Source organism: Copadichromis virginalis, linkage group LG5 (genome assembly GCF_057382275.1).
Source record: "Copadichromis virginalis isolate Kocher_CV1m ecotype Utaka linkage group LG5, C_Virginalis_male_GT1.1, whole genome shotgun sequence".
In the NCBI taxonomy this organism is placed as follows: Eukaryota; Metazoa; Chordata; class Actinopteri; order Cichliformes; family Cichlidae; genus Copadichromis; species Copadichromis virginalis.
In genome coordinates this window covers 21,682,845-21,709,668 of record NC_140622.1, presented here as the reverse complement: position 1 = coordinate 21,709,668, position 26,824 = coordinate 21,682,845, and the positions used below count along the sequence as shown (strand labels likewise).

The 26,824-nt window shown below is 39.0% G+C and overlaps 2 protein-coding genes, 1 long non-coding RNA gene and 1 pseudogene across 4 annotated transcripts; 2 read left to right on the top strand and 2 right to left on the bottom strand.

The window, feature by feature from the left end:
• Window positions 1-1,203: 1,203 nt before the first annotated feature.
• Window positions 1,204-5,635, bottom strand: LOC146709626 (uncharacterized). The gene is made up of 2 exons (XR_014920465.1): window positions 5,400-5,635; window positions 1,204-5,017 (listed from the first exon to the last, which is right to left on the bottom strand). It is a non-coding gene; the product is annotated as an uncharacterized LOC146709626 (long non-coding RNA).
• A 433-nt stretch (window positions 5,636-6,068) lies between these two features.
• Window positions 6,069-7,589, top strand: LOC146709625 (uncharacterized; annotated as a pseudogene). Its single transcript, XR_014920648.1, has 3 exons — window positions 6,069-6,433; window positions 6,552-6,760; window positions 6,951-7,589. The product of XR_014920648.1 is annotated as an uncharacterized LOC146709625 (transcript).
• Window positions 7,590-13,073: 5,484 nt separating this feature from the next.
• LOC146709624 (uncharacterized) lies at window positions 13,074-22,468 on the top strand. The gene is made up of 5 exons (XM_085456671.1): window positions 13,074-13,308; window positions 15,160-15,248; window positions 17,263-17,353; window positions 17,918-20,297; window positions 20,397-22,468. Exons 1-5 carry the CDS (start codon window positions 13,230-13,232, stop codon window positions 20,479-20,481), a joined length of 2,724 nt encoding a protein of 907 aa, XP_085312797.1. The 5' UTR covers window positions 13,074-13,229; the 3' UTR covers window positions 20,482-22,468.
• Window positions 22,469-22,770: 302 nt separating this feature from the next.
• On the bottom strand, window positions 22,771-26,655 carry wdr77 (WD repeat domain 77). Its single transcript, XM_085456669.1, has 10 exons — window positions 26,242-26,655; window positions 25,831-26,016; window positions 25,609-25,750; window positions 25,412-25,461; window positions 25,006-25,076; window positions 24,831-24,888; window positions 23,985-24,056; window positions 23,781-23,889; window positions 23,631-23,699; window positions 22,771-23,553 (listed from the first exon to the last, which is right to left on the bottom strand). Exons 1-10 carry the CDS (start codon window positions 26,348-26,350, stop codon window positions 23,406-23,408), a joined length of 1,014 nt encoding a protein of 337 aa, XP_085312795.1. The 5' UTR covers window positions 26,351-26,655; the 3' UTR covers window positions 22,771-23,405.
• Between the last annotated feature and the right edge of the window lie 169 nt (window positions 26,656-26,824).

Genomic DNA, 26,824 nt, shown 5'->3' with positions numbered 1-26,824 from the left:
ATGAAAGGACAGTAACAAATGGAGAAAGAGGTATATATATAACAGCCCCCTGACGACACACAGTGGTGAACAACAAAGACTTGAACTAAAACCCAGCATCAGGATTCACACCAACAGTGCCTTCATTCGTCGGGAGAAGCCGCAGATCTTCCTGTGAACACTTTTCGCAGTAATAATGAAAATGAAAGCTACAGTGTGGGTCTACGATGCTGCCATGCACCGAAACTGCTTCGTTGCACACATTCTTTGATTCAGTAAATTTTAAGATCTCATCAGTGCTTTCATTTCCACTTCCAGCCAGTTTACACCACATCATAATGGAATGCAAAAAATATTTGTGTTTTTTAGGTCTTCATTTCCTTTTACTTCAGTGCCTGTAAGCTGTCTGTCTTTTCATGATTCATAGCTAAAGTTGCAGTGGAAGCAAGTGGAAAAAAGGAAGAAGCTCAGTTAAATAAAAAACAGCAACACTTCCATTGCTTATTTGTGATAATTGGTAACTAAGTGAATGACGCTCATGCTGTGAGTAACTCTCTGTTACTGTTGTCTCATCCTGGGCAGTAAGTCCAGTCCTGTCAAGCAGGTAAACCATTAAAAGCGCATTCACACCACACATTCCTCACATTTCAATGAAAATCATGGCCACGATCACCTTCCATCGAGTACAGAGGAACTGGATGGACCAGCTTGTCTCCACGACGACCTGCTGCTACAGAGACTTTTTTTTTTTTAAAGGACGGACTGGTTTTCTGGACAGCAATAAAATAAAAACAATCAATTAAAGCATTGTGCCAAAACTGCACTTACATAACTACATTCTATATTTTAATGCGTATATTCCTCATCCTGTCATTTATAAAAAATATACTTAAGTTAAATCTGGCCCTACACTATGTGAAAGCTACCTTATTATCCTTTATTTATCCAGGTGAAAAGTCTCATTGAGATTTAAATCTCATTTCATATCTTATGTTTACCAAAAAAAAAGCAACTCAAGCATGCCTCAGAGAAAAAAAACAACTTATGTTTGTGCAACAGTTACATTAAGCAGAGATACTTACTTAAAGCATAAGTTGCCAGAGCTTAGTGTGCAAAATGAAGTGAGTTCTGTGAAATCTTAAGTTAAATTCAGTTAATATGCCTGAGTTTATTTCATGTAAAAGTACATCAGCGCTGGAAAAGTGATTCACAGAGTGAATCCAATCCAATCCAATCCAACTTTATTTATAAAGCACTTTAAAATACCCAGCACAGGACAAAGTGCTGTACAGTAAATAAATTAAGAACAATAGAATAAAACAAAACAGTAGAAAATAAAATACATAATACACAAAAATTAAAACAGCCCTATATTTAAAAACAAGATAAAACAGCATAGAATAAACTAAAACAACCAAAATGAAAATAAACTAAAACCAACATCTCACAAAGTGTCAAAGGCCAGGGTGAAGAAATGGGTTTTCAGGAGTGATTTAAAAAACAGGCCTGTCTAATCTCTAAAGGCAGATCGTTCCACAGTTTGGGAGCTGCTACAGCAAAAGCACGATCTCTAAGTTTAGTCTCAGTCCTGGATACATTCAGCTGATCAGCTGACCTGAGAGAGCAGGTGGGCGTTTAAGGCGCAGCTCAGAGAGATAAGATGGGGCTAGGCCATGGAGGGCTTTAAAAGCCAATAAGAGAATTTTAAAATGAACCCTAAAAGGAGTGGACAGCCAGTGAAGCTGAAATAGGGGAAATGTTCTCAAACCTTTGAGTGCCAGTTAAAAGATGAGCTGCAGCATTTTACATCTCTGTAAATGAGTAATGTATGAAGTACTGACCCCTATATAAAGTGCATTACAGTAATCCAGATCAGGTGCTAACAAAGGCGTGGATAACTGTCTCAAAGTGCTGCTGTGAAAGAACTGGCTTTATTTTAACCAGCTGCCTAAGATGAAAGAAGCTTTAATCCAACTGTCAAGCTTCAGTTCAGAGTCCACTTTGACCCCCAGGTTTGTGACAGTTGGCTTATTATACTGGGCCAAGGTATCTAAAAACACATTGGGGGTCTCAGTGGGGCTACCAAAAACCATCACCTCAGTCTTTTTGTCATTAAATTTTTAAAGGTTAAGAGACATCCAACCCTAATGTCATCAAGACACTGAAGTAATGGCTGTATGGAATATGTGCCTTTTTTCTTTAGAGGGACATAGATCTGACAGTCATCAGCATAGAGATGAAATGCAATGCCATGTTTTCTCAGTATAGAACCAAGAGGGACCAGATACAAAGAAAAGAGGAGGGGCTCTAGAACTGAGCCCTGTGGGACACCACACAAGAGAGGAGCGGGGGACGACACATGGTCACAGAGACAGACACAAAAAGTTCACCCAGCCAAGCAGGACCTGAACCACTCCAGTGCTGTGCCCCTAATGCCCACCCGGTGCTCCAAACAAGAGAGTAAAATGGCACAATCCACTGTATCAAACGCAGCCATCAAATCTAAAAGCATATGAACAACACAGTTCCCAGCGTCAGTAGCTAAAAATATGTCATTAAAAACTTGGAAATTGGAAAACGTCTAAATCATTTTCCAGGAATGTCATTAATTAGCTGTGAGCTATCTTTTCAAGAATTCTGGAAAGAAAAGGTAGTTTGGAGATAGGCTTGTAATTTGCAAAAATTGCAGGATCAAGAGCAGGTTTTTTAATCAGGGGTTTGACTAGAGCATGTTTAAAATCTTTAGGGCATCAAACTAACATCAGACTGTGTTTTACCAGCTCAAGAACCAAAGGTCCAACTGCTGGTAACACCTCTTTTAAGAGTCGAGGAGGGACATCCTTGGAGACCCTGCAGGCTTAAAACGACCAAAAATCTCCTTTAAAGAGAAGAGAGTCACGGGCTCAAACCTGTCAAAGACAGCAGCGCAGGAAGTAGAGACCGAGGGGTCATGAAGGAGAGATTTGAGACCTGTGGAGGAGACCTTCACAATAAAAAAGTGTAAAATATTTTCACAGGCTGCAGGCGAGGGCTGGAACCAGTCAGTATGTGGTAAGAGTACTATGAGGTCTTTAAGGTAAGAGCTCTATATGTTGGGTGACAGGGATCTAAGTTATTGTGTTAGTTGTACCTCTCTAGATCGTAGCTGTTGTTGGATATCTATTGAAACCTTTCTTTAAATTTAACATTTGAAAGAGAGAACCTTGAAGATGAGCACCGAGGCATCAATCAGTTCATCTGTTTCAGCAGCTAAATCTTAACACAAAAACACCAGAAAACATATCAAATAGTGAAAGGAATCAGCAACAACAAAACACAGCTAAGTGTTGGACTCTATTATCATATACAGTCTCCTGTTTTTAGAAGCACAAAATGATGTGAACAACCTGAAGTAGTTTTAAATGTAAGGTCTGTGGGACAGTTTGAAGTGTAGAACCCATGGACATTACCAAGTGCTGTGTTTCCTTCACTGAGATGCTCCGTTAGGCCTTTTACTGCAGCTACCTTCAGCTGCTGCATTCAGTTTTGAATCTAATAAATAAAAAGCACGCTCTTTGGGGCTGGAATCAGATAGCCGACTTGGCAACTGAAGAATATCCCATTTCTTTGCCCTGAGAAACTATTTCTTTTTTCCTTTTGTGTCATCATTCACTCACACTGTGAAATACTGTGTAAACTGTTTTGCGGCATTTGGCTGAATTTGAGCAGAGAGTATAACCCTGTATACTTCACAATCCACCCTGCTACGTCTATCAGCAGTCACATGATTAATAAACGCTAATGACCTTGCTCCACTGGTTCCATTTTAGAGTGTACATGACTGCTGATTTGGCCACTCCTTTTTCTGTTTCTCGGACTGGTTTATTTTGATTGTTCAGCCTAATGATGGCTTTCTTTACTTACACGGACATGTCTTTGGACCGCATGTTTAGAATTCCAGTTAACAATAGCAAATGAAAGTTCAAGACCTGAAATCAACTCCAGATCTTTTATCTGATTAGTTAGTTTGAAATAACAAGTAAGCAGGCTTTACTTGACCTTGAAACAGTTTATCACTTAATTGTCCGAGTACTTCTGAGAACGATGTATCTCCAATAGTTAACTCAGAAATTTAAACCCACTGAATTAAAGCTGAAAGTCGGCACTCCAATTAGATATTGATTATCTGGTCTAAAATCCACTGTGGTGGTGCACCGAAAAATGTATCATTGTCCAAAAATTAATGTATCTAACTGTGTCTGTTGCTGGATGACATGAAAATAAAATGTCAATTTTAAACCACATCATGTACTTAGTTATTGTAATGCTCAGACAAACTGAAGGCCTAAACTTTATCTCAACACTATTGTCAGAAAATCAGAATATTTTTATCAAGAATTTTATGTTTACTCATTATAATTTCTCCATTTTTAAGCTTACTGGAGTGAGTTTACTATAATGCACTTTAGACCAATCAAGTACATTATTAATATACTGGTACCACTTTACAATAAGGCTCCCCTTATAGATGCTAATAAATAGTTTATAGCTATATTATTAATTAATTTGTAAATGCTTTATAAACCATTATTAATGGTTTATTATGCATTAGTTAAGGGTGAGAAAGAGGAAAAAAACTGACCGGTTTCTTGCCAAATAGTGAGCCAAATGTGTTCACCTATATATTTCATCTAGAGTTGCTATATTAAACATTGCCAAAAGTGAGTCTTAAATGTATAATGTCACCATTTATAACACTTAGACCTAAATTACAATCAGTGCTTGAAATAACATTTAACTACTGTCAAAAATGGCAATGTATTGTAAGAGTAACACATGTAAAATTAAATGTGTTTTTTAAAACACCAAACAGTCACCCACTCCAAAAAAAGTTCATGCCAGACTGGTTCAAACTGGAAATATTTTTTGTATGTCCTTAAATAAGCGTCCCAGTGGTCCATCAGGGTGTCGCGCTCCAGTTCCTCCTTAAGAAAAGTCAGTTTCTCTCGCTCCTTGTTAAGAAGGGCAGTTGCAGTAGGGGCAGGATTAGAAGAAGAATCTAAAGAACAAACAATTATTAAATTACAATACTAAAATAATTTATAATCTAAACTTGGGAAACTCAAATAAAATATTGATTAAAAACGGTTACAACTTGAATTTATAAAAAGCCACTTTGTAAAAATTATGTTATATACACATGTGGTGGTTCAGACATTTCTAAAACAAGGCAAATAATTCTTATGTGTACTGCCTTACCAGGGTGTTTAATATAAATTTAATGATGCACATAAACAAAACTAAAAATATACAACTAAGTGATATCAATCGTTTGGAATAACCAATAGTAATAGAGCTATTCACATGTTATGTGATGTTAGTTAGCCACTGTAGCTAGCAGCCAAATGGCTCGGTAGCTAGCTAGCTAGCATTATACTCACCTTCATGTCTAACTGCTGACGTCGTTGGCTTAGTGCAATCTAGATCATCCAGTCTCTGCTTTTTGTATCTCTTCGAACGTGTGCTAACTGTGTAAGTCGCAGACGCACACAAATTTTTATCTTCTGCTCCATCCATGGCGCAGCAACTTGAACGAGCGCCTTCAGTGTGTCTGTTCGTGCCCCTTTGGCTTGACCTTCCAGAGCGCTCCACTGCCTGTCGCGCTCTGAGAGGAGGGGCTTTCCTTAATAAAGTTAACTGTGATTGGATGCTTGTATAAGCTCCTCTGCGTTTAAATTAAATTTGTTTCCCCTCCCTTGGCAGCAGAACATATTTTTTTAGCATGAATCCAGCGGGTTAGATCTACATAACAAAGTCGGAGATACATTATAACAGGTGAGACAATCCTCTTTTTTGCGTGGGACTATTTTTGATTATAGGGCTTGTTTTATATAGCATGTGAAGTTCTTTAACTCTGAACCGATTTGCACTAGACTCCCATAGAGTATTTTACGGTGTTTCGAGGTGATAATAAAATAAATTACTCATTTTTTTCCACCAGAATGTCTTTGGGAATGAGATTGCGCGCCAGAATAGAAGCAAAACAAACTAAATATAAGGCACTAAGGCTCATTAAATGGCTGCAGAAGAAACACCTGCTAAAAAAGAAGCTTAGATGTCCTGTTTGTCACCATAAGATGAAAATGATTTCCGTGGTGAAGAAAGACCAATATATGTGGTATGTATAATGCATGATAATGTAGTGCATGTAGTAAATATAACAAAATATTTCGGTTATCAATGCAAGAGGGAGCATTAACCTCTTTTCATTATTATTTTCTTCATACTTAATTTTGTGATTATCTTTTCAATTAATGCTCTTGTTTAAGGGTCCATTTCTTTACTTAACTCATTGATATGTTCTCAGGTGCTGCAAAAGAGCAAGTCATAGGAAAGTTTCCAGAACAATTAGAACTGGCTCCCTCTTTGAGAAATCAAAAACATCTCTTTTCAGTTGGATGAAGTTCATTTACAGGTATATGTAGATGTAGACATTAATAGCAATGCACCTTTCATAATTGAACACCAATACGAGACTTGTGAAATAAAATTAGGGCCTCAGTAAGTAATAATTGCCTCGATTTCTATCACAGATTTTCACAAGGGCTCAGGCTCAGACAAGTAGATATGATCGATGATGAAGTGGCTGGCAGCTCCAGAACACTAGGTAGCATGGCAAGACACATTCGACATGTTTGTATACGTGCAATTAAAAGACACAGAATAAACAATGGACACCGTCTTGGTGGTGACAGAGAATTTGTGGTTATAGATGAAAGCTGTCTAAGGTCATCAGCGAAAGGTTGTTAAACTCTCAGACAGGTTTGTTAGAATCAATGCAGATCTGACTGTGTCCTCTAAACATGGAAACCTTTACCATAAGTAAAAAAAAATTAGTAGAAGCAACTATCTTTTTGAATGTTTCTTTGTAGATATTTAATTTTATTCGTTTTCATTTTAATTCTGTTTAATTTTATTCTTTTTGTTTTCAGTATGCACGTGGACGCTTTGGAAATGCATGGAAAAGGAAGAAATGGGTATTTGGAATGATGGGAATTAAAGACAAAAGGCGAAGGCTCGTGTTAAAACTTGTTGAAAAACGATCAAGGCGCCACCTTGTTCCTCTGATCAGACAGCATGTTAAGTTGGGTAGTGCCATTATCAGTGATGAGTGGAGAGCCTACAAGAATGTTTTGACAAACATAGGGTACAGACATTACACTGTAAATCACAGCAGGTGGTTTGTAGATCCTCAATCTGGCAGTCATACACAGCATATCGAAAGGGGCTTGGATGACCATCAAAGGACATGTCCGTAGACTAAGAGGAAATCGCACTGAGAAGTTGCTGGAGGAACACCTGATGGTTCTTGAGTGGTCATCTTGGCTTGGTTCGCGACACCCTGATGGACCACTGGGACGCTTATTTAAGGACATACAAAAAATATTTCCAGTTTGAACCAGTCTGGCATGAACTTTTTTTGGAGTGGGTGACTGTTTGGTGTTTTAAAAAACACATTTAATTTTACATGTGTTACTCTTACAATACATTGCCATTTTTGACAGTAGTTAAATGTTATTTCAAGCACTGATTGTAATTTAGGTCTAAGTGTTATAAATGGTGACATTATACATTTAATAATAATAATAATGGATACTTTATTGATCCCCATGGGGAAATTACTTGTTTTTCTCTGCATTTGACCCATTCACTCAGTGAAGCAGTGGGCAGCCCACTAAGCAGGCGCCCGGGGAGCAGTGTGTAGGGACGGTACCTTGCTCAGGGGTACCTCAGGGTAGCCGTTAAGTGGATTCGAACCGCCGACCTTCCGATCATGGGGCGACCACTTTACCTACTGAGCTATCCCTGCCCACTGCCCATTTAAGACTCACTTTTGGCATTTATAAATGTTTATTAGTGATTAATAAATGTTGACATGTTTTAAACTTTACGACAAAGCTATCTTTTGTCATTTATAAATGTTTATTAGTGATTAATAAATGGTGTTATGCTTTACACTTTACAATAAGGCTCCCATTTGGCATTTATAAATATTTATTAGTCCTTAATAAATGTTGACATGTTTTAAACTTTACAACAAAACTCTCTTTTGTCATTTATGTTTAGTAGTCATTAATAAATGGTGTTATGCTTTACACTTTACAATAAGGCTCCCATTTGGCATTTATAAATGTTTATTAGTCATAAATAAATGGTGTCATGCTTTACACTTTACAATAAGGCTCCCATTTGGCATTTATAAATATTTATTATTCATTAATAAATGGTTTTATGCTTTACACTTTACAACAAAGCTCCGATTGATAGTTGTGGATATTTATAATGCATTTCTGAAGTACAATTTTATATGATAAAAAATATGTTTACAAATGCTGATTGTGCTTACAGGATAGTAACTTAGTCTGAAATGTTTAATATAGCAACTCTAGATGAAATATATAGGTGAACACATTTGGCTCACTATTTGGCAAGAAACCGGTCAGTTTTTTTCCTCTTTCTCACCCTTAACTAATGCATAATAAACCATTAATAATGGTTTATAAAGCATTTACAAATTAATTAATAATATAGCTATAAACTATTTATTAGCATCTATAAGGGGAGCCTTATTGTAAAGTGGTACCAATATACTGATAACAGTGTATATTAATAACAACGAGTAACTGCAGCTTTGAATTGACTATATGAGCACCACAAATTAAATCCTTCTAAAATGTTATGAAATACAAAGTAAAAAGTATAAAGTGTTTTATAAAACTGAATATCAGTGTAAAGGAAACATACTTCTACAAATTATTACTCTGCTACCAGCTGTAATCAACCCCAAATACCCACAGGTTGTTAAACTGTGATGCAGAGTAGATAAAATGCTGTTACAGGTTACTTTAAGGGGTTAGCTCATCTGTTTAAGACTTTTGACCCCTTTTAGCCAAAATCAAATTTATGAGTATCCTGCTTCCACGTTTCTCATCCTTCACTATCCTCAAGAAAGTCACACCAAGGAATGAAGGTTTTCCTTCAGTAATATCAAAGATTTATTTAAGATTAAAAACATGCATTTATCACACAAATGTAATGTTCCAACGTGAGCTAATAGCTAACTGAACAATTATCCAGAGGGTTGAATATAACTCTTGTGATTTGTTTTGTTCAAGCACCTTGCATACATTAATGGAGAGAAAAAGTTGATTACTTTTACAACACGTTATAGTGTCATCATATCTTTGCTTTATCTATATTAGACTTTATTTTAGCTTCCACACACCATAGCATTTTTAAAACTTCAATTACTGTGATTTATGTTGTTCTTTAATAATGTTTGTTTTATATTTCTATGTCAGAAATGTATTTTAGGTCTACCTGTAAATCACATGTGACACATTTTTGCTTCAAAGTGGAAACTATGAGGACATTATGATGCCTATACCTTGTGATGGAAATATGTTTTTCTTTCCTTGTTTTTTATGGCAGGCTCATCTGTCACTCTGGTTCCTGTCTCAGCTTGTCTAACAGAAAGCTGAATGAACACATAGAGTAAGAATCTTTAAGTGACAAATGTCTTTCTTCAGTCACTCTCTGACTGGATCACCAATGTGACTGAAACAGGAATGAAGAAATTTTTTTTTTATGATTTCAGTTCAGTGCAGTTTGGTTTTATTTATGTAGTAAAAGTTATTCTTACAATTTAAGTCCAAAACATTGTGCTGACAGATTTATTTTATTTACTCCTTCTTCCCAACTGCTGTCAGACTCCTGAACAGCTGACCTACCTCAACTGCAATTTGCACATCAGGACAATTTGCACACTAAGTTCACTTTGCACATTAAGCTCCTTTGTATATCCTTTGACATTAACAACTGCTTAACTCACTTGTCTTCATTTACTTATTTATCTTTCACTATTTTTTTTATCCCTTTTTACCTTATTTATCTTAATATCTTGTCTTTTTTTTTTTTATCCTTATTTATGTTGTTCCTTCAACCCTACCTAACTTGGCATTTGTGTATGGACAGCAAAGAAAGAATTTCATTGCACAGAGAAATGCTATTTCTTCTGCACACATGACAATAAACACTTTGAATCTTTGAATCTTGAAAAAAATGGAAGGAAGGAAAAAGGAAGAGATACTATTGAAATAGGACTTCTTTTTAATTTTAAGATATCTGCTTAAATTTCTGTACACTGGCAGAAAGAGGAGTTTCACTGGTCCGGCTCACATGAGATCATCATGTGCTGTATGTGGCCTACAATGTAAAATGATTTTGACACCCCTGCTAACAGAGCAATTAGACAAGCCCCTATGAGCAAGCACTTGGTGACAGTGGGGAGAAAAAAAACCCTTTTACCAGGATCAGAGAGGGACAGCCAGAGGATAATAAGCTACTGTGAGGTCTTTAAGATATGATGGCGCCTGATCATTCAAGAATTTGTATCTGAAGACAAGGATTCTAAATTTGATTCTGAATGTAAGAGAAATCCAGTAGTGAAGTTAAGTCAATATGGGAGAATAATCAACAATTGTGCAGCCTACCAGTAATAAATACATAAACTAGTTTTTCAGTATCACTCTGAGACAGGATGTTTCTCATTTTAGACATACTGCGCAAAAGAATGAAGGCAGTTCTACATATTTGTATAATGTGCTCACTGAACCAAATATCCTGGTCATAAATTACTCCAAGATTCCTCACAGTGGTATTGAAGGCAAAGGTAATATTTTTTAAAGTAAGGCAGAGTACAGCGACCTCAATTTTGTTTAAATTTAGAAGCAGGAAATTATAGGCTATCAAGGTTTTTATGTTTTCAAGACAGGCCTGAAGTTTAATTAGTTGACGTGTATCAACTTCATGCATATCTCCAAAAAGTTGATTCTGTTCATCTGGACGTAGCGTTTTGTGGGACAAACGTTTCATCTCATGGCCATTGATCAGTGGGTTTTGGTCAGTGGTTGTTGATCAATGGTCATGAGAATTTGCATAATTAAGATTAAGGAATGACCATCCATCCCATTGTTCCTTCAGTTGGCTGGTTTCAGTCATTATGCAATTGTACTGTTTATAAGATTGGGGAAACCTGCAGTCAGCTGAGACTGAAGAAGTCACTTGGATGAGTGACAAAATGTTTCTCCCACAAAACACTACGTCCAGATGAACAGAATCAACTTTTTGGAGATTTACTTTCCCGGATGATTGAGAATGCATCAAGACGAAACTTCATGCATAGATAAAGCTGGATATCATCTGCATAGCCATGAAAACGTATATAGTTATCTATCAGCCAGATATAATTCAGGCCACTGCAGCGCAGTTCCTTTAATACCAAGTGTGTGTTCTAATCTCAGTAGTAGCGTTTTATTGTCAGTACTGGTACTGAACACTGCACTGAGATCTACCAGGGCAAGCACAGAGATGAGTCCATTATAAAAGGCTGTAAAAAGATCATTTGTAACCTTCACTAGTGCCGTTTCTGTGAAACTCTTCAAATAAACCATTCCTTTGTAAACAGTCAGTTAGGCCTAACTTTTTAATAGCTGCTCTTCTAGAATTTTTGATCTAAAAAGGAAGGTTACAATAAACAATGGTTTTACTTTGATAATTGATTTTATTTTTCAGACTTTAAACTATATTCATATGTCATAACAATTGTTTTAGGTGCACATGCAAGACACACAGATAGGGAAATAATTAATCATGTACATAAAAGCAGCAACAGCACACTATAAAATACCCTGTTGCAGGTGAAATGGTACTCAAGCAAAAGTGCTGTCACGGCGAGTGAGAAGAGCCGTGTGAAAAAAAGGAAAAAGAGGATCCAAGCGCAGGCAGTCGTGACGGTCTGAAGGTGATTTATTGACACAAAAATATAGAGAGGCAAACGACAAAACGGAGAACTAAACTATACTGGGACAACTAAACTACAGAGCATGAACACGAACATAAAGCAAGGTGGACGACGGTACAAGATGGTGACGGCACACATGGATGAAACATGGTGGAATACACAGACGGACCAGCAACTATAATGACAGAGGACACGACTTAAATACACACAGAGAAACACAGGGGAATCACACACAGGTGGTGGACACAGCTGGGAATAATCAACAAGACGAGACAGAGGTAAAACTGAACACACTCACACAAGACGCAGGCCTTCACAATAAAACAGGAAACGAGAACACTACACCAAGACGCAGACCTGACACTGAGAGACAGACAGAATGACACATGGAACTTGAACTAAACTAAACGTGAGATACAACCGAGAACAAATCCTTAAACATGAATAAACAGAAACATAGAATTCTAATAATAATAATCATTATAATAATAATACTCATAGCGCCCAAAACCACAATAAACATTCAAAAATAAACTAATCAATTAAAACTCAAAATACTGGGTCGAAACTGACCCAGAACCGTGACAAGTGCAACCAGCAAAATGTACTCTATTAAATGTAAAATCACCGGGAGATAGAAGGAGCCCTTTCAGTATTAGTCTACATCCTTAAAGAGAACCAATTTATTTAATGTTGTGGCTTTTAATTCATTTTGAATGATTTAATCAAGCACACTTTACAATCTCATTATTAGGTTTATACATTTCTTGGATCAAATTTTTAAGCATAAGCAAAAAATAAAATAAAATAAAATAAAAATAGGATACTAAAATGTTTCGACGTGTTCACATGCTTTGTTTTATTTTACTCTTTGTTTACATTTATGACCATAATAGCAGTGACCTACATGCAATAAACCCCTGTTGTCTTTTTTGATTAAGATGCTATTAAAGTTCACCCGCGTTCCTGAGCATTTTAATGTGATCACTTCGTCCCAGATTTAGAGATACAGGTAGACCAGTGCGCTAAAGCTCGGATGCGGATGGCTGACTCATCAAACAGTGAGAGTACAGGCCATTAACGTAAGCAAACCTGTGATTAAAGGACCTGATTCTTTCCACAGGTGAGGTTTGCGCTGGAATGTAAGGAGAGCCGAGGGCCTCACCTGCTGCTGCTGTACAGTCAGAAACAGGGAGGCACAATGAAAGGCGAGTGGGCGGGGTTTGCTCCATTTTCTCTGTCTGTCTGAGAAGTTTGCACCAAATCACTGGAGTCAGGTGTACCTGGAGAAACGCCGTCATTCAGAGCAGCACGTTTGCGGTTTATCCCGGATTTACCTGCCGGCGAGAATGCGCCAATGATCCGCTGAAGCCGAGAATCGTAGCTACGCATCAACTAATCAATAACAATGAAGAAGGGGTCGCTGAATTTTCTGGGTCGAAAGAATCATTCTCTATTCGACACCAATGTCAAAATGCAGGAGATGGGTGAGTAGAGTCTAGTGCGGTCTGTTTATAAGAGCAGGTATCTACGCCTACAGCGAAGAGCAGCACGACCTTTGGACTTGGTGTTGCAATAGGACACATATGTTTCCACCAAGCTCCAAACTTTAGACGTGCTGACAGGAGTGAATCCTTCAGGTGCTTTAAACAAGTAGCAGCAGGTGTCATCTATGAATTTTGTTCGGTGTTTTTAACAAAAGTAAATCCATATTTTAAATCCAAGAGTCTGGGTCCTCTTCAGACTGTGTTCACTTTGATCCAAGTTAAGATTTCTCAGACAAAACTGAAGTTTTCATCTAGAATAGCTAAATGTGTACCTTGGGTGTATTTCATATGAGTCAGCTACTCTTAGACATACAATCCACGGTGTTATAGATGAAAACAGAAATCTGTTACCGGTACTTTTATTTACCTGACACAAACAAATTCACTCTTCTGGCCACAACAATGCATAACAGCATATTTCCATAGTACAACAGCTGGGCAAGCTCCATCTGCTGAGCAAGAGTGTGTGATGCAGTTTAAAGCCTTAAAAAAAGGAAACACAAGTTAATAGCTTAATAATAAAAATATTACTTTCACACACTGATATCAGTTTACTGATAAGCTCTAAGTGACTTTAGTGGAATTTGACTAGTGAAAGCAGAAAAGGAGAGGACAATTTCTATGCAAAGCTGCAACACAGGAGAGATCATTTGCCTATTTAAATCAGAAAGGGGCGCAATAGGAAAAACGAATCATTTGCTTAGACTGGTTTAATACCGCAGCCAATTCATTCTGTAGTTCCCACATTTTTCTGAAATGACACAGAAGTGCATAAAAGCTATGAGGACCTACACCCTGTGACTACTGGGAATAGGTGGGAAAACAGTTCCCTTTCCTTGTCTATTATGACAGGCTCCTCTGTCGCTCTGCTTCTTGTGTCTGCTTTTGTAATAGAAAGCTAAATGAACACATAGAGTAAGAATCTTCAAGTGACAAGTGTCTTTCAGCAGTCAGTGTCATACTGGAACAAAGGTGTGACTTCTAGGTTTACGTTCTCAAATCATCAGTTTCCCAGGAATGTTATTGCTTGTCTTCCACATCTGAAAATGACTATGGTCATGTTTCGGGTCTCTTCCTCGGTGCACTTTTAAGTCATCATTGAGTGTCTTGTGTCATCCCGTGACTTAGATACATACAGAAAAACCAGGCTTTTCCACTGACATGAAAGACAAATGCGACTGGTCTCTTAACCACTTTGACTTAAGAATGGACGATCATTGTGTGGCACTGTTTGTTTAAAGAACAAAGGGTTATGCAACATAAAAGCAGCAACATTGGCTGCATGTTATGAAGCTCCTCTCAAAGAGTGAACACAGTTAAAGCGAGTTTTTCCCCCAAGAATAAACCTTGAATTCATTCTTCCAGGCTTTGCGACAGATAAACTATTTACGTCTGGCTATATGATAAACATTGTGGTGTTGTACAGCAAGCAGAAGGTGGTGCAATGGATTTCAGTTGGCACCATAACTGTTTTCCCTTAAACACAATGGTGGACTTTAAATAAAGACTGCAATCATCGGCTCAGTTGTGCATAGCTATTTTGTTGTCAACAACCAACGGCCACACAGCAGATTATTAGTCTGACTGACAGCTACTTAGAGGACACTTGGATGCACACAGTATCTCATTACCTGCACACTGCAAGTGTACAACATCATTGTTTTGGCCTTGACTGGCAGATTAATGATGAAGATTTGATTAGTAATTTAATAGCTGAATCAATTCAATTGAACTTGCTTTGCTACCAGAGGCCCGCTGGATATTAATGATCTACTTTTTTCTTTTTCACAGACAATGTAGAGTTGGTCCTGGGGTCATCTGCAACTCATGAGTCAGGGACTGCGAGTGTGCGAGCTAGACCCACAGTGAAGCATGGTGCTGTGAGTATCTCTGTGAAACCATGTGGTTCACATCAATTTTTACGTTCATTACCCAGTTTCTGAAATTGAAATGACATGTTTTACGTGTCTCCTGTCTCTCTACCCTCACCATAATCAGTCACAGCAGATGGCTGCCTCTCTCAGAGCCTGCCAGAGGCTTCTTCCTGTTAAAAGGGAGTTTTTCCTTCCCACTGACACCAACTACTTGCTAATAGGGGGTCATCTGATTACTGGGGTTTTCCCTGTATTATTGTCGGGTCTTTACCTTACAATGTAAAGCCCTTTGGGGCAACTGTTGTGATTTGACACTACATAAAATGGAATTTAATGAATAAGATTTGCATGTGAACAGCTCCACCATTTTATTCAGTCTCAAACCCTGCGCCTGCAGATGCAAATGAACTGATAGCTGACAGTTTAGTGTTTAAAGAGTTTATTTACTCGTGCAATCTGATGTGTGACGTGGTCCGCACAGTAAAAGTCTCCACAGAGAGATCACGACTTATTTTCTTCCAGTATCTCATGTGGGAGTGATAATGCTCATTTCTTTTTTTAGAATGACATGAAATATGACTATAAAAAAACGACATATCTCACAGCGATGCTGTCACAACAGGTAATTTGCAGAAAACATGATCAATGATCTTCTGCAGGTCACATCACGCTGCGCACAAAAGCTACAGCTGCCAAAGTTGCCATAAGACATTAGAGCAAGTCAATTACAATTTAGTCTTGCACTTAAAGTCTCCCATTGCATTGTCATGTTGCAGACAAAAATGCAAAGCTCATCTGAGCACTTGGTTCACACACCTCAGCTCAGTGTTTTCTGGGAGTGTTCTGTGAATGTGTCTGTGGCATGTGGATGCGGCACACCCTGCAGCACATGGGCAGGACAGCTCTGAGCGCTGCGACAGATGAACGTGAGTCATAGCGCGGAGAAAAGGCGAGATGGAATCAAACTGGATCATACGCTGTCTTTAATGGCACGCCCTCGCTCCGTGATGCAGTTTTCATACCTTTCCAAATAGCTACGCAACTGGGATTATTAGCAAAAGAGGGTGTTATTCAAGGTGTGATATATCTTTTAGGACGGCAGCTGCCTGAAACTGAAGATTTTTATTCTTATCTATTGATGCTGATTTAATTCATTACTGCATACAATCAGCATGGCTGAAACGTGGTATAAGGGGAGCTCTTAGGGCATAAATTGAGTCCAGTTAAAAATTTCCTTGTTGCTTTCCTCCTCAAATGGTCTGCAGCAGACTAAGATCAAAAGGATACAGCTGTTATGTATTCCTGGACTGAATATCTGCCCATTTGAAGGACATATAACTTTCCAAGTTTCTTAGATTTGTATTGTGTCAACACAGTCTCTATTTATTTGGTGTCGTAGAGAGAACAGCAACGTACTTTCCATAACTCTTCCTCTATTTTGCCCCTCTTGCCTACAACATAAAACACCCATGTATCTAAGTAACACGCAGTTTTCTCAGCCAGGCCCATCTTAGACAATGTGATGAATAATAGGTGTATCCTCTGATTCACCAAATATTTCTCATCACTCAAGTATGCAAACGTGTTTTCTTTTATTTTTTTTAAACCTCTAGCTGTTTTATGTTGAAGAAGCCTAAAGGTTAGACATGTACCTAAGTTGCTGCAAAGCAGTCTGACATATTTAGTACTTAATTTTGTGAACATAAGGCACCGTAAACCACCATCATAGAATTTTCACGTAACAGCACATTGAAATGATTTTGGCAGCTACTTCAGTTCTGCTGACGCTAAAAATGCTGCAAGCATTGGACAGGCCAACCTGTTTTCAAGGAACACTGAGAGCTGATATAGTTGAGAACTGGTTTGTGCACCTCAAGACCAAATACTTGCCAGACAAAAATCTCTGTACATACAGGCTACAGTATATAGCCTTATCGCAATTTTACTGTTGATCTTTGTCTCTTGTGTTAAGAGGTTTGAAAAATCAAGTCTGATGGTGTTTAATTTTCTTCCCTCGCAGTCCTTGTCTGAGAGTTTCCAAGGCTTTGCTGTCCCAATGCCGAAAGTCCCTCTCCTGCCCCCTGTCAATGGTCCAAAGACCAACGGTTCAGGTGAGCATCTAGCTACCTTCCAATATGTACTTTAGGTTTAACTTGACTAAAAGGCAAGAATCCCATTAATTAGACCCTAAAAAGTCCACATAACTTGTGGGGCTTTTGCTCAGACTCGGTTGATGGATCACAGCAATCAAAATAAAGAGGAAAAAAAGGAGGGCAGGTTAATGTTTGCTCGGGCATTGCTCAATAACTCCCCCTGAAAATGTCCAAACGGTCATACCAGATGCCAAATATATTTACATAATGGGAGTGTTAGCATTCTCAATAATAAGTGGAAACCATTTACTTCTTTTATTTCCTTTTTTAACAATTCTAAATTTATGTAAGAAAGCTGAATTTAAAGCTTTATAAAGAATTTTCTTATTCTTTATAATCGTTTCTGCCTCTTTAATAATATTCTTATTATTGCATATTATATGCACAAATGAATTGCACTCTTTAAATGAAACAGACGGATTTCAATTTTAGTCTCTTATTTATGCAGCAAGTTTGCATATTTGAATACTGTGTCTGTTTCTGCAAAAACCTTTCTCATTTGTCCTGTCTTCTCATCCACAGTTGGTTGGGATCCATTGTCCAATGGCTCCATTACTTCAGTGCCTAACCTTGATAAAGGGGAAATATTTGTTCCTCCTCCTCCTTCTGTAGCACCTCCACCACCTCCAAGTGAATGGATTCCACCTCCACCAGACTTCCTGGGTGACTTAAACACTCTAGACCTAGCAACCATACAGCCTCCTTCCATGCCCGCACCAAACCCTCCTTCAGTAGAACCAAAGGATTTATCCTTCCTAAAACCACCACCAATGGCTCCACCAAAGCCTCCATCTACCACTTCTACTGGCTCTCCATCATCCATACCCATCTCTAGTCCACCATCAGCTCAAGTTCCAGAGCATCCAAAATTTGCCGCCCCACAGCCCCCTACTGAAAGGCAACAGAAGACTCAGAAGAAACCTCCTCCAAAGCCCATTAGAATTTCCTCAGTCTCCAACTCTGACTCCCCCCCACAGACTCCTGCACCACCACCCCCTGTGCAGACACCCACATTGTCCACTTTCAATCCCCAAAACACAGCAAAGGTTAACACTGCTCCTAAGACCTCATTTCTCAATGTGTTTGAAGACCGTGACAAAAAACCTAAGCACATGTTACTCCTGGAAGATTCCGGGTCTTCCAGCTCTGGCCCTGTTCTCGTCAAGGTGGACGGTAATGCTCCCAAAGTGCCTACACTATCTAAACCAGTTCCCATTGTAAAGGAGCTGGAGGAGAATTTACAAGTTGCCCAACCTTCTGAATCTACCCTATTTGAGCAAAAGACAGTGACTAAGACAGAGACTAAGACAAAGGCTAAAACAGAGACAATTTCAGTGCAACCAGAAATAACCAAACCAGTACAGCCACCGCCTCAGAAGTCTCTACAGCTTGATGAAGTTGACAATACTCAGATTAATTTAGAGACAAGCAAGGACAAACTTGGAGAGAACCAAGGTCCAAAAGCAGAAAGTCCAAAAGCAGAAAATCCTAGAGAGTACCAAAGTCCAACCCCAGTCAAACCTGGAGAGTACCAAAGTCCAACCCCAGTCAAACCTGTACGGTATCAAAATCCAAACCAGAAATACAGTCCGATATTGGATCACAAACTACGTAACCTGAAAGGAAGTGAAACCCATGGAGCACGAGACGGGAATGCAGCTTCTCCGCTGGCTCTTCTAAAGGCAGCTAAAGAAAGAGAGAAAAACAGAACGACGCACTCTGTTTCACAGGAAAACAGTGGAAAGAACAATGAGCAGCCAAGTATTCACTCAAGTGACCTTTCAAGTTCTGGCTCTTCAGCTGTAAAACTGACAGAAAAAATATTACCAGAGACTCCAAAATCCTTCAGTCCAGTAGACCGTCCACAAACAAATGATGCTCCTGAAACTTCAAGCAGTCATGCCCTGGTCAATGGTCAGGCACCATCTACCAGTCCAGCTCTCAACAGGATCATAGAAACCCCCGCTGTTAGCAAAAAAGCAGAGGAGAGACAAAAGGCATATCAAAGCAGCTCACTGTCTCAGACTCCACAACCTGAGGGCAATAAAGATGGGTTCAGCATGCCATTACTGCCTCCACCACCAGAGTTTGATGATTTAAGCAAGATTATGGACCTGCCACCTTCCATCATTCCACCGGACCCTCCCACAAAAAAGGCACCGTCACCACCTGTAACCTCTCTTTCCCCTGCCTCAGTTCAGTATCCTTTGAATAAGACACAACCCTCTGCAAGTCCTCCCTCTTCAGTGCCACCTCCTCCTCTGAAGACAGCACCTACAGCTTCCATTCCACCTCCTCCTCTGAATACAGCACCTCCCTCTTCAGTTCCACCTCCTCCTCTGAAGACAGCACCTTCAGCTTCAATTCCACCTCCTTCTCTGAATACAGCACCTCCCTCTTCAATTCCACCTCCTCCTCTGAAGACAGCACCTCCCTCTTCAATTCCACCTCCTCCTCTGAAGACAGCACCTACAGCTTCAATTCCACCTCCTCCTCTGAAGACAGCACCTCCAGCTTCAGTTCCACCTCCTCCTCTGAATACAGCACCTCCAGCTTCAATTCCACCTCCTCCTCCTCTGAACCACCCACCTCCTAATGTCCAACCAAAGACACAAGTCCAGACAAAACCCAAGCCAGACTCCACTCAGCCAGCACGCACTCTGGAACAAAGACATTTTGATCTCCAGTGCATCCTAAAAAAGAAGCTGGAGGAAATGGCCCCCAAAATTTCCCACCAAAAGGAAGATGTAGAGCCTTCCTCTGATGAATGGGAGTCCAATGACCAGCTCAAATCACCAACTACCAAATATCACCAGAAAGCAGCAACTCTGGACATGAGGGAGCTGCAGCGTAAAGTGAACAAAAAATATCCAGATAACTCGCCAACAAAAGTTTTGACCAGGTAAGACTGTCATGCTCAAATGTCACACATTGACTTTTTAAGATGCCAAAACTCACTGGTTGGCTAATATATTCATACATAAAATGTTCTTCTTTTCAGCAATGGGCCGAAGTCTAAATATCAACATGGTATGACTTTCACAGTTCGGCCTGGAACCAAAAATCCTATTACTTATCATGAGTAGCGGGGATTATTAAAGGTCTTTCGATTCTTGGACATGTTGAGACCTTCAACACAGACTATGGGACACAACGTGTGTGAAACTACACTTTTATCAGCAGCAGTGTGGACCACAGCTGAAAAAGAAGGCTTCACACAGGTTATTTACACACTGGGTAGCAAATATGTTAAGAATGCCTGTTGACAAAGGACTGCCGAATCATAAAGACAAACACGACACAGTCACTGTCAAATGGTGTTTTCTTTTCCATTGTGTCACAGTCAGAAAGAACGTTTTAAACATTTGTGTAGTTGCTGCTAATTATTTAGTCTTAAGCTATATTTTGCTATATGTTGACTTTTTAACCATAGCTTTGGGTAATGTTATTGTATAGGAAAACTCCATTAATATTCAAATAAAAAAAGGTAAAAGTTTTTTAAAAGTCTTTTATAAAACAATGAGAAAATTTAATTGTAAAATATAGTAATTTGGAGCATAACTGTTATTATTTCATGCTGTAATTACCTGCCAAATAATGGGAAATGTTCTTTCACTGTTACATCTCGATTATGAAAGTCTTATGGCGCAGAGTAGTAGGGGTCTAGTGTGATTCTCACATTTATCCCAAAAAATCCTTTATGGTTTGTATTGGATTTTCTATACTACTACGATAAAGAGTGTTAATCTAGTTACGTATACATTGTTATTGATGGAGATATCAATTTGTATAATATGAAAATCGCATTTGGACATTGCAAGATGTAGTTATATGTACATGTTAAAGTTGTATATAGAAAGTCATCAAATTAAGACATTCAACTCTAAGTAGGAAATAAATGTAACAAATTGCTGAGTACACATGGCTTGCATGTGTACTCAATTGTATGTAAAAACACTGCAGTGATTTGCATCATCCTAGTAATTAAAGCTTTTAGCTGTGGCTCAGAATGTAAGTGCAGATTTAATATACTGGTAAATTCCCAGGGTGCAGTATTGTTTAGTTTGTGGCTTTAGTTTGTTGTTAGGTGGTTGCTAGACAGTGTGACATCATCGTAATATGTCATGCTTAGTTTTTGGGATATAAATTATGTGTTACTGTTGTGAAATTAAAATGATACAATACTTTTATAAGGCTCTTGTAGGTGCATAAAAGCTACAAATGTGTCATTGTGCCACATTGTCAGGTGGCTGCTAGGCAACATGATGACCTCATAATATTTTATATAAACAAGAATCGTCAGGGCCCCATGAAGAACCTGTGTGCCAACTCCAGATCATGTAGGAGCTTGTGTGCAGATTTTTTTGTATTAAAGTAAGATATAAGCTAGCTGAAGAACTGGTTTAAGTTTTTTTTTCCCCTCCTAAGAATTGTCCCAAATAGCATCACGCAATTAATTCCAAATAATTCCAAGATTCTGCTAACGAAGAAATTTAGATTTAATTATTAGGCGTTTTTTGTGGTTGTTGACGCAAATAACCAAAACACATCAAAGCACATGTAATTCAACAGACCTCCATGAAAGGCCTTAAATGTACCAAAAGTTATAGATCATTATTATCTACATCAGACCTCACATTGACACTGTTAGTGAATGACTGGGGTCTGCGTCAGCCACATCCTTACCAACACAGTGGTTTATATTTACAGGGCATGTGATCAAAAAGTTCCACCAATAAAATAAGAAACATACTCAATTTAGCTACTATGCTACTCAAGATGGTTTCCTTCATCGCTTCTCCGGGGCTGCCATTGCTTCTGCTATTTATTTTTATTTTTAGATGGCTTCACTGAAGTCCCACCCCATGTGTTGAAATGTCTTCTGCGTCAAAGCGAACCATTCTAGATCTGGAAGATTTAAGAGTGGTTGGTCTGAGGTCGAGCATTTTTGTCCTGTTTTTTTTTCCCCCCCCTATATTTACTGGGTAAAACACCATCACTGTCAGTGCACAGTTGTACTGTAACATCCTGAGGTTTAACAGGGTAAGCATTCTTTTCAAATAAAAAACTTTCACTCACAACCAAGTTGTATTTCCTTCTACTATTGTCCTTTTCCACAAAATGAATTTCCAAGTTAAAAGCCTAACAGGAATTCCAAGTATCAACTCCAAAATAGCTGCAGTGCTGGAAGCAGTGCAGAGGTGCATAAGGACATGACCTTGAAGGAGGGGGTTGAGGTTTATGGCTTTTCGGGGAAGAGGAACTTATTGACTGCACTTTGTGTATCCTTGAAAACTCCTCTTATTCCCACTACCTCACAGTAGTAACAGTTTATCATATCTGATCTCAGTAAACACAAAGAACACACCAAATGATGCCACTGATAACATTAAGTTACCTTTAATGTAAAATTCTGCAATACAAATGTGCTGCTTTGATGCAGTTACACAAAGACAAACTATACAGTATGAAAGAAGTGGATAGTGAGGCTGTGATTAGTAGTCATAGAGAGAATAAAAATATGGACGCAGCTATCTGGTCAGAAAAATTAATCAAATGAAGTCAAAGTGCTATAAGCCTACATTTGATGTGAAGACCACCTAAGGGCGAAAGCTGCAGTTGCAAAAAGACTCTCCTACAGAATTCCTCCTATACCCTTCAATAGCTCACTTAGTGGCTAACGACGTGTCAATCGCGTCACTAGCCAATGACTAAGCATTTTAGATCAGACCTGCCCCTCTGTAGAATGTCCATTTTTTACAACCAAGATGGGGACAGCAGAAACGCTCATCACTATGTAACTAGGTCCATTTTATGCTCTCTATGTTAGTAATGCACAAAAACCATGACTAGGAGAGCAGAATTCCCAATATTGTGCGGTTTTTGGGGGCTAAATTAAGGTGAGAGCTTTCAATAGATTTTCATTTCTGCAAAATGACACCTCAGGAATGAGGGGAGAGTAGTGAGGGGAAAACAGTGCTTTCCTTCAGTGCATTTCCAACTGATCGGTCTAAGAAGAGGAACTGGGAATGCCATCAGCTGGACCCACTTTATGGTGAAGCACAAGATGATCCCAGCCTACTGTTGTGAGGGTGGAGGAGCCATTGTGAAGCCAGCTCACACCTTTGACATAGTCCTGGTGCCGCCGGTCTCGGAGTCTACAAACAAATATGTGATTAGTGTTTTTAATAATACAACAAACTAAATGCTTTCAGCATGAAGTACAAGCACTCACATTTCTCGCAGTTCAGAGTCCATAACAGCAACGCTACAGTCATCACTAACAGAGGCTAGCAAGGGTGTGCTGGGAAGAAAAGGAAGACGTCAGAATTTTGTAAAAGAGCAATAAAGCCAAAGGTGAGATCGTGACACACTTTACATTTACCTGTGTGTGGAGAAGGCCAGCCCATTAACTCTACGGCTGTGAACGTTCTCCACCTGAGACGGCTCCGATCCCAGGAAATCTTTCACAGTCACCCTGCCGAGCTCATCGCCTGAGACACGATGAGAGTGAAAGAAAAAAAGGAAATCAACTTTTTCTCAATTAAACTCAGCTTTTAATCAAATGTGACCAAGTGCAGCGTCTTACCAAAAGCAATGGTGCTTCTGTGGTGAGGGTGCCAAGCTAGAGAAGTAGGGGAGCAGCTAGGTGACTCTACATCTGAGGCAAAACAAAAACAGAAACTGAGAATGCGCTTGCCATCTGTCATTACTTACACAGGACATCCTGTACAGCATAGACACTGACATATTTCCAAGAGAGCCTATAAACAGATTCCAGGAACAATAAGACAAATTCCTTCTTTAATCATCCAGACAAAAATCAAACACTAGGTAGCTAATTAGGTAATTAGGCACTCTATATAACTCTTTACCCCTTGAAAGTAACCCTTAAAGCTCTTTTGTGAACTGAGAGGTTTCTGTCATATTTCAGGCCTGCTTATAGTACTAAATGATGGGATCTGGATCTAAAGTTAGTGAGGGTGGTTTCTGCCTCTGCAGCCACTCCTGGACAAACCTGAAAACTACTATAATGGTCCTGAAATCACATCTTTATGGGTTTGGAGGTGTCAAAATCCATCATTCGGAGGACAGATAAAGTCTCCAAATGTGGGGGAAAAGTTAAGGCTCTGGATTTGGATTGATTACTTTGGTAATGGCTGCGTATTTGGAGGAATCAACTCCATTGCAGGTGCAATAGTCTCTACCTGCTAGGTATTAGTATATACTCCTATTTTAGCACATATACATTTGCAGAGTGAATGACTGCTGCATAGTGTGTGTACTGGCATAAATATGTAAACATAACTGTTTGTTTTGGAACAAATTTTACTCTCTGTCATACTTCATTTCCTGTGGAGCTCTTCCAAATCTCGACTATTCTTGCAGTAGTGTTTGGCAAAAGTGGTTATCAAAGCTTGGTGACGTAGCTTACCTATTCTTGATGCAGGTTTGTTGGGCTTCCTCCTGTCCCACAACAACACACGGCCGTCCTAAAGAAGGGGTGAGAAGAAGAAGTAGTTTAGTTTATCTGAATGATTGCAGCTCTGTGGTCCAAAAAATAAACCTCACTGACAAAAATGCAAACAACATGCTGATTAGTATCTTACTTGGCTACAGGAGAGAAACAGAGACTCATCTGTAGGACTGCAGGCAACACAAGTGACTGGCTGTGTGTGCACTGGCGGAAGAAAAAACCCAAGAACTGTTGAGTTAAACTTTTCACATCAATGACATTTATGACATTTTTGGCTTTTTAAAACCATTTTAATATAAAACTTTCCTTCAGCAATTAATCGTTCCAAAGAGTCAATAGGAATATGACACTGGGATAGTCTGGTAATGTCAGCAATAGAAAAAAAACCCTTGGTAAATTAATTAATCTAAAATCTATACATACAGGAATGCTACCAAAAATAAACATTCTTTGCTTTTATTTTTCCACATTGAGGGGAAAAAAGCATTTTTGTAAGTTTTGTGCATTTCTGTATGAAGAACTGTTAAGATGATGCTTACCATTGTAGGTAGTGACAACCGTTTCCTGACTTAGATCCCAGACTTTAATTCTGTAATAATAAGCAAAGATGCACTTTAAGGGATGACAACTCAAAAATTAATTAAGCCAAAGTTTGAAACAAAAGCAATTAACATTGCTTCTGCTCTGTTGTGACAGGTGGAATGGTGTATGTATGTTCATGTAAAACAAGTCTAACCTGCAGTCCATGCTGCCAGTGACTGCAGCGGTTGCTCCAACCACGGGGCTTACTGTGGTGACAATATGGTCATGATCATGCTTGGTAAAGCGATTAACCAGTAGACATTCATCCTCTGCTAGTTCCCAGAGCTCCAAGGCACCTGCACAGAAAAATGAGGCCAGTTTCATACAAGCCTCAAGTGTGTGCTTGATTCATCTGCCATAAAAAACATTTCATTACCTGAATCTGACGCAACAATAATTCCCTTCTCTGACACCCATTTGACATCTGTGACACCAGCCTCAGTCTGCACACCAGCTTTGCAGAATCCCTCACTGGGGGCCTGGTCAGGGTCGCTGTAGATCCAAACAGATCCCTGCCAGCTTCTGCCAGAGAGGCTGGAGGCACCAAGTAGCAGGGTGCCATCTGTGGAGAAAACCCAACGAGAAAACCCTTCAAATATCTATATTTTCATTCATCGCCTGCCAGTTAAGATTACTCTGACTAGTATTCAACATAAAATGTTATTTATTTAACATTTCCAACGTAGGACTTGAACAGTTTAGCACAAATGTAAACACACTAATAATAACCAACTAGCGGCTCCACGTGTTTACACGTTAACCTTCAGCTAGCGCTCCTTTTCCCTACCTGCTCTGTATTGTGCCGCGCACAGGTGCCTCTCCATGCACGCTGGAGCATTGGGGGGTATGTCCCACCGGTTTTCCTTGGTCATGCTAGTATCCACGGAACTATTCATCCAGAAACCGCACTTTAAATGTTGATGAGATTTCCTAAACTTCTACAACACAACTCCTGCGTTAGCTAGCTAATGCTACTGCAGAAATGCTGCAGGCTTTGTCTTTAGTTTATTTGGAAAATATTATTACTATCATTAATAGTACACAGTCGGTTCCTAAAAACACGATTAAGCCTGAATGCATGAAAAACGAGTCCGTAATTTTTTCGTTTCGCGAATGAATGACCGGGAGAAGCGCAACACATGGGACTATTAGCAAACACTTCCTGTCTGGTGTAGCTTTTTCTTCTTCTTCTTCTTCTTCTTCTTTTTGGCCGCATGCACAGTTCCAGACATGTTACTGCCCTCTGCAGTATTATTAGGCTTATGCGGCCTCTTCAAAGGTTTAATGCTGTAACGTAATACAGCACTGCCACCTGCAGTTACTATAGTTTTGTATTTCTATATCATGTTTTTATGTTTTTATTTATTTCG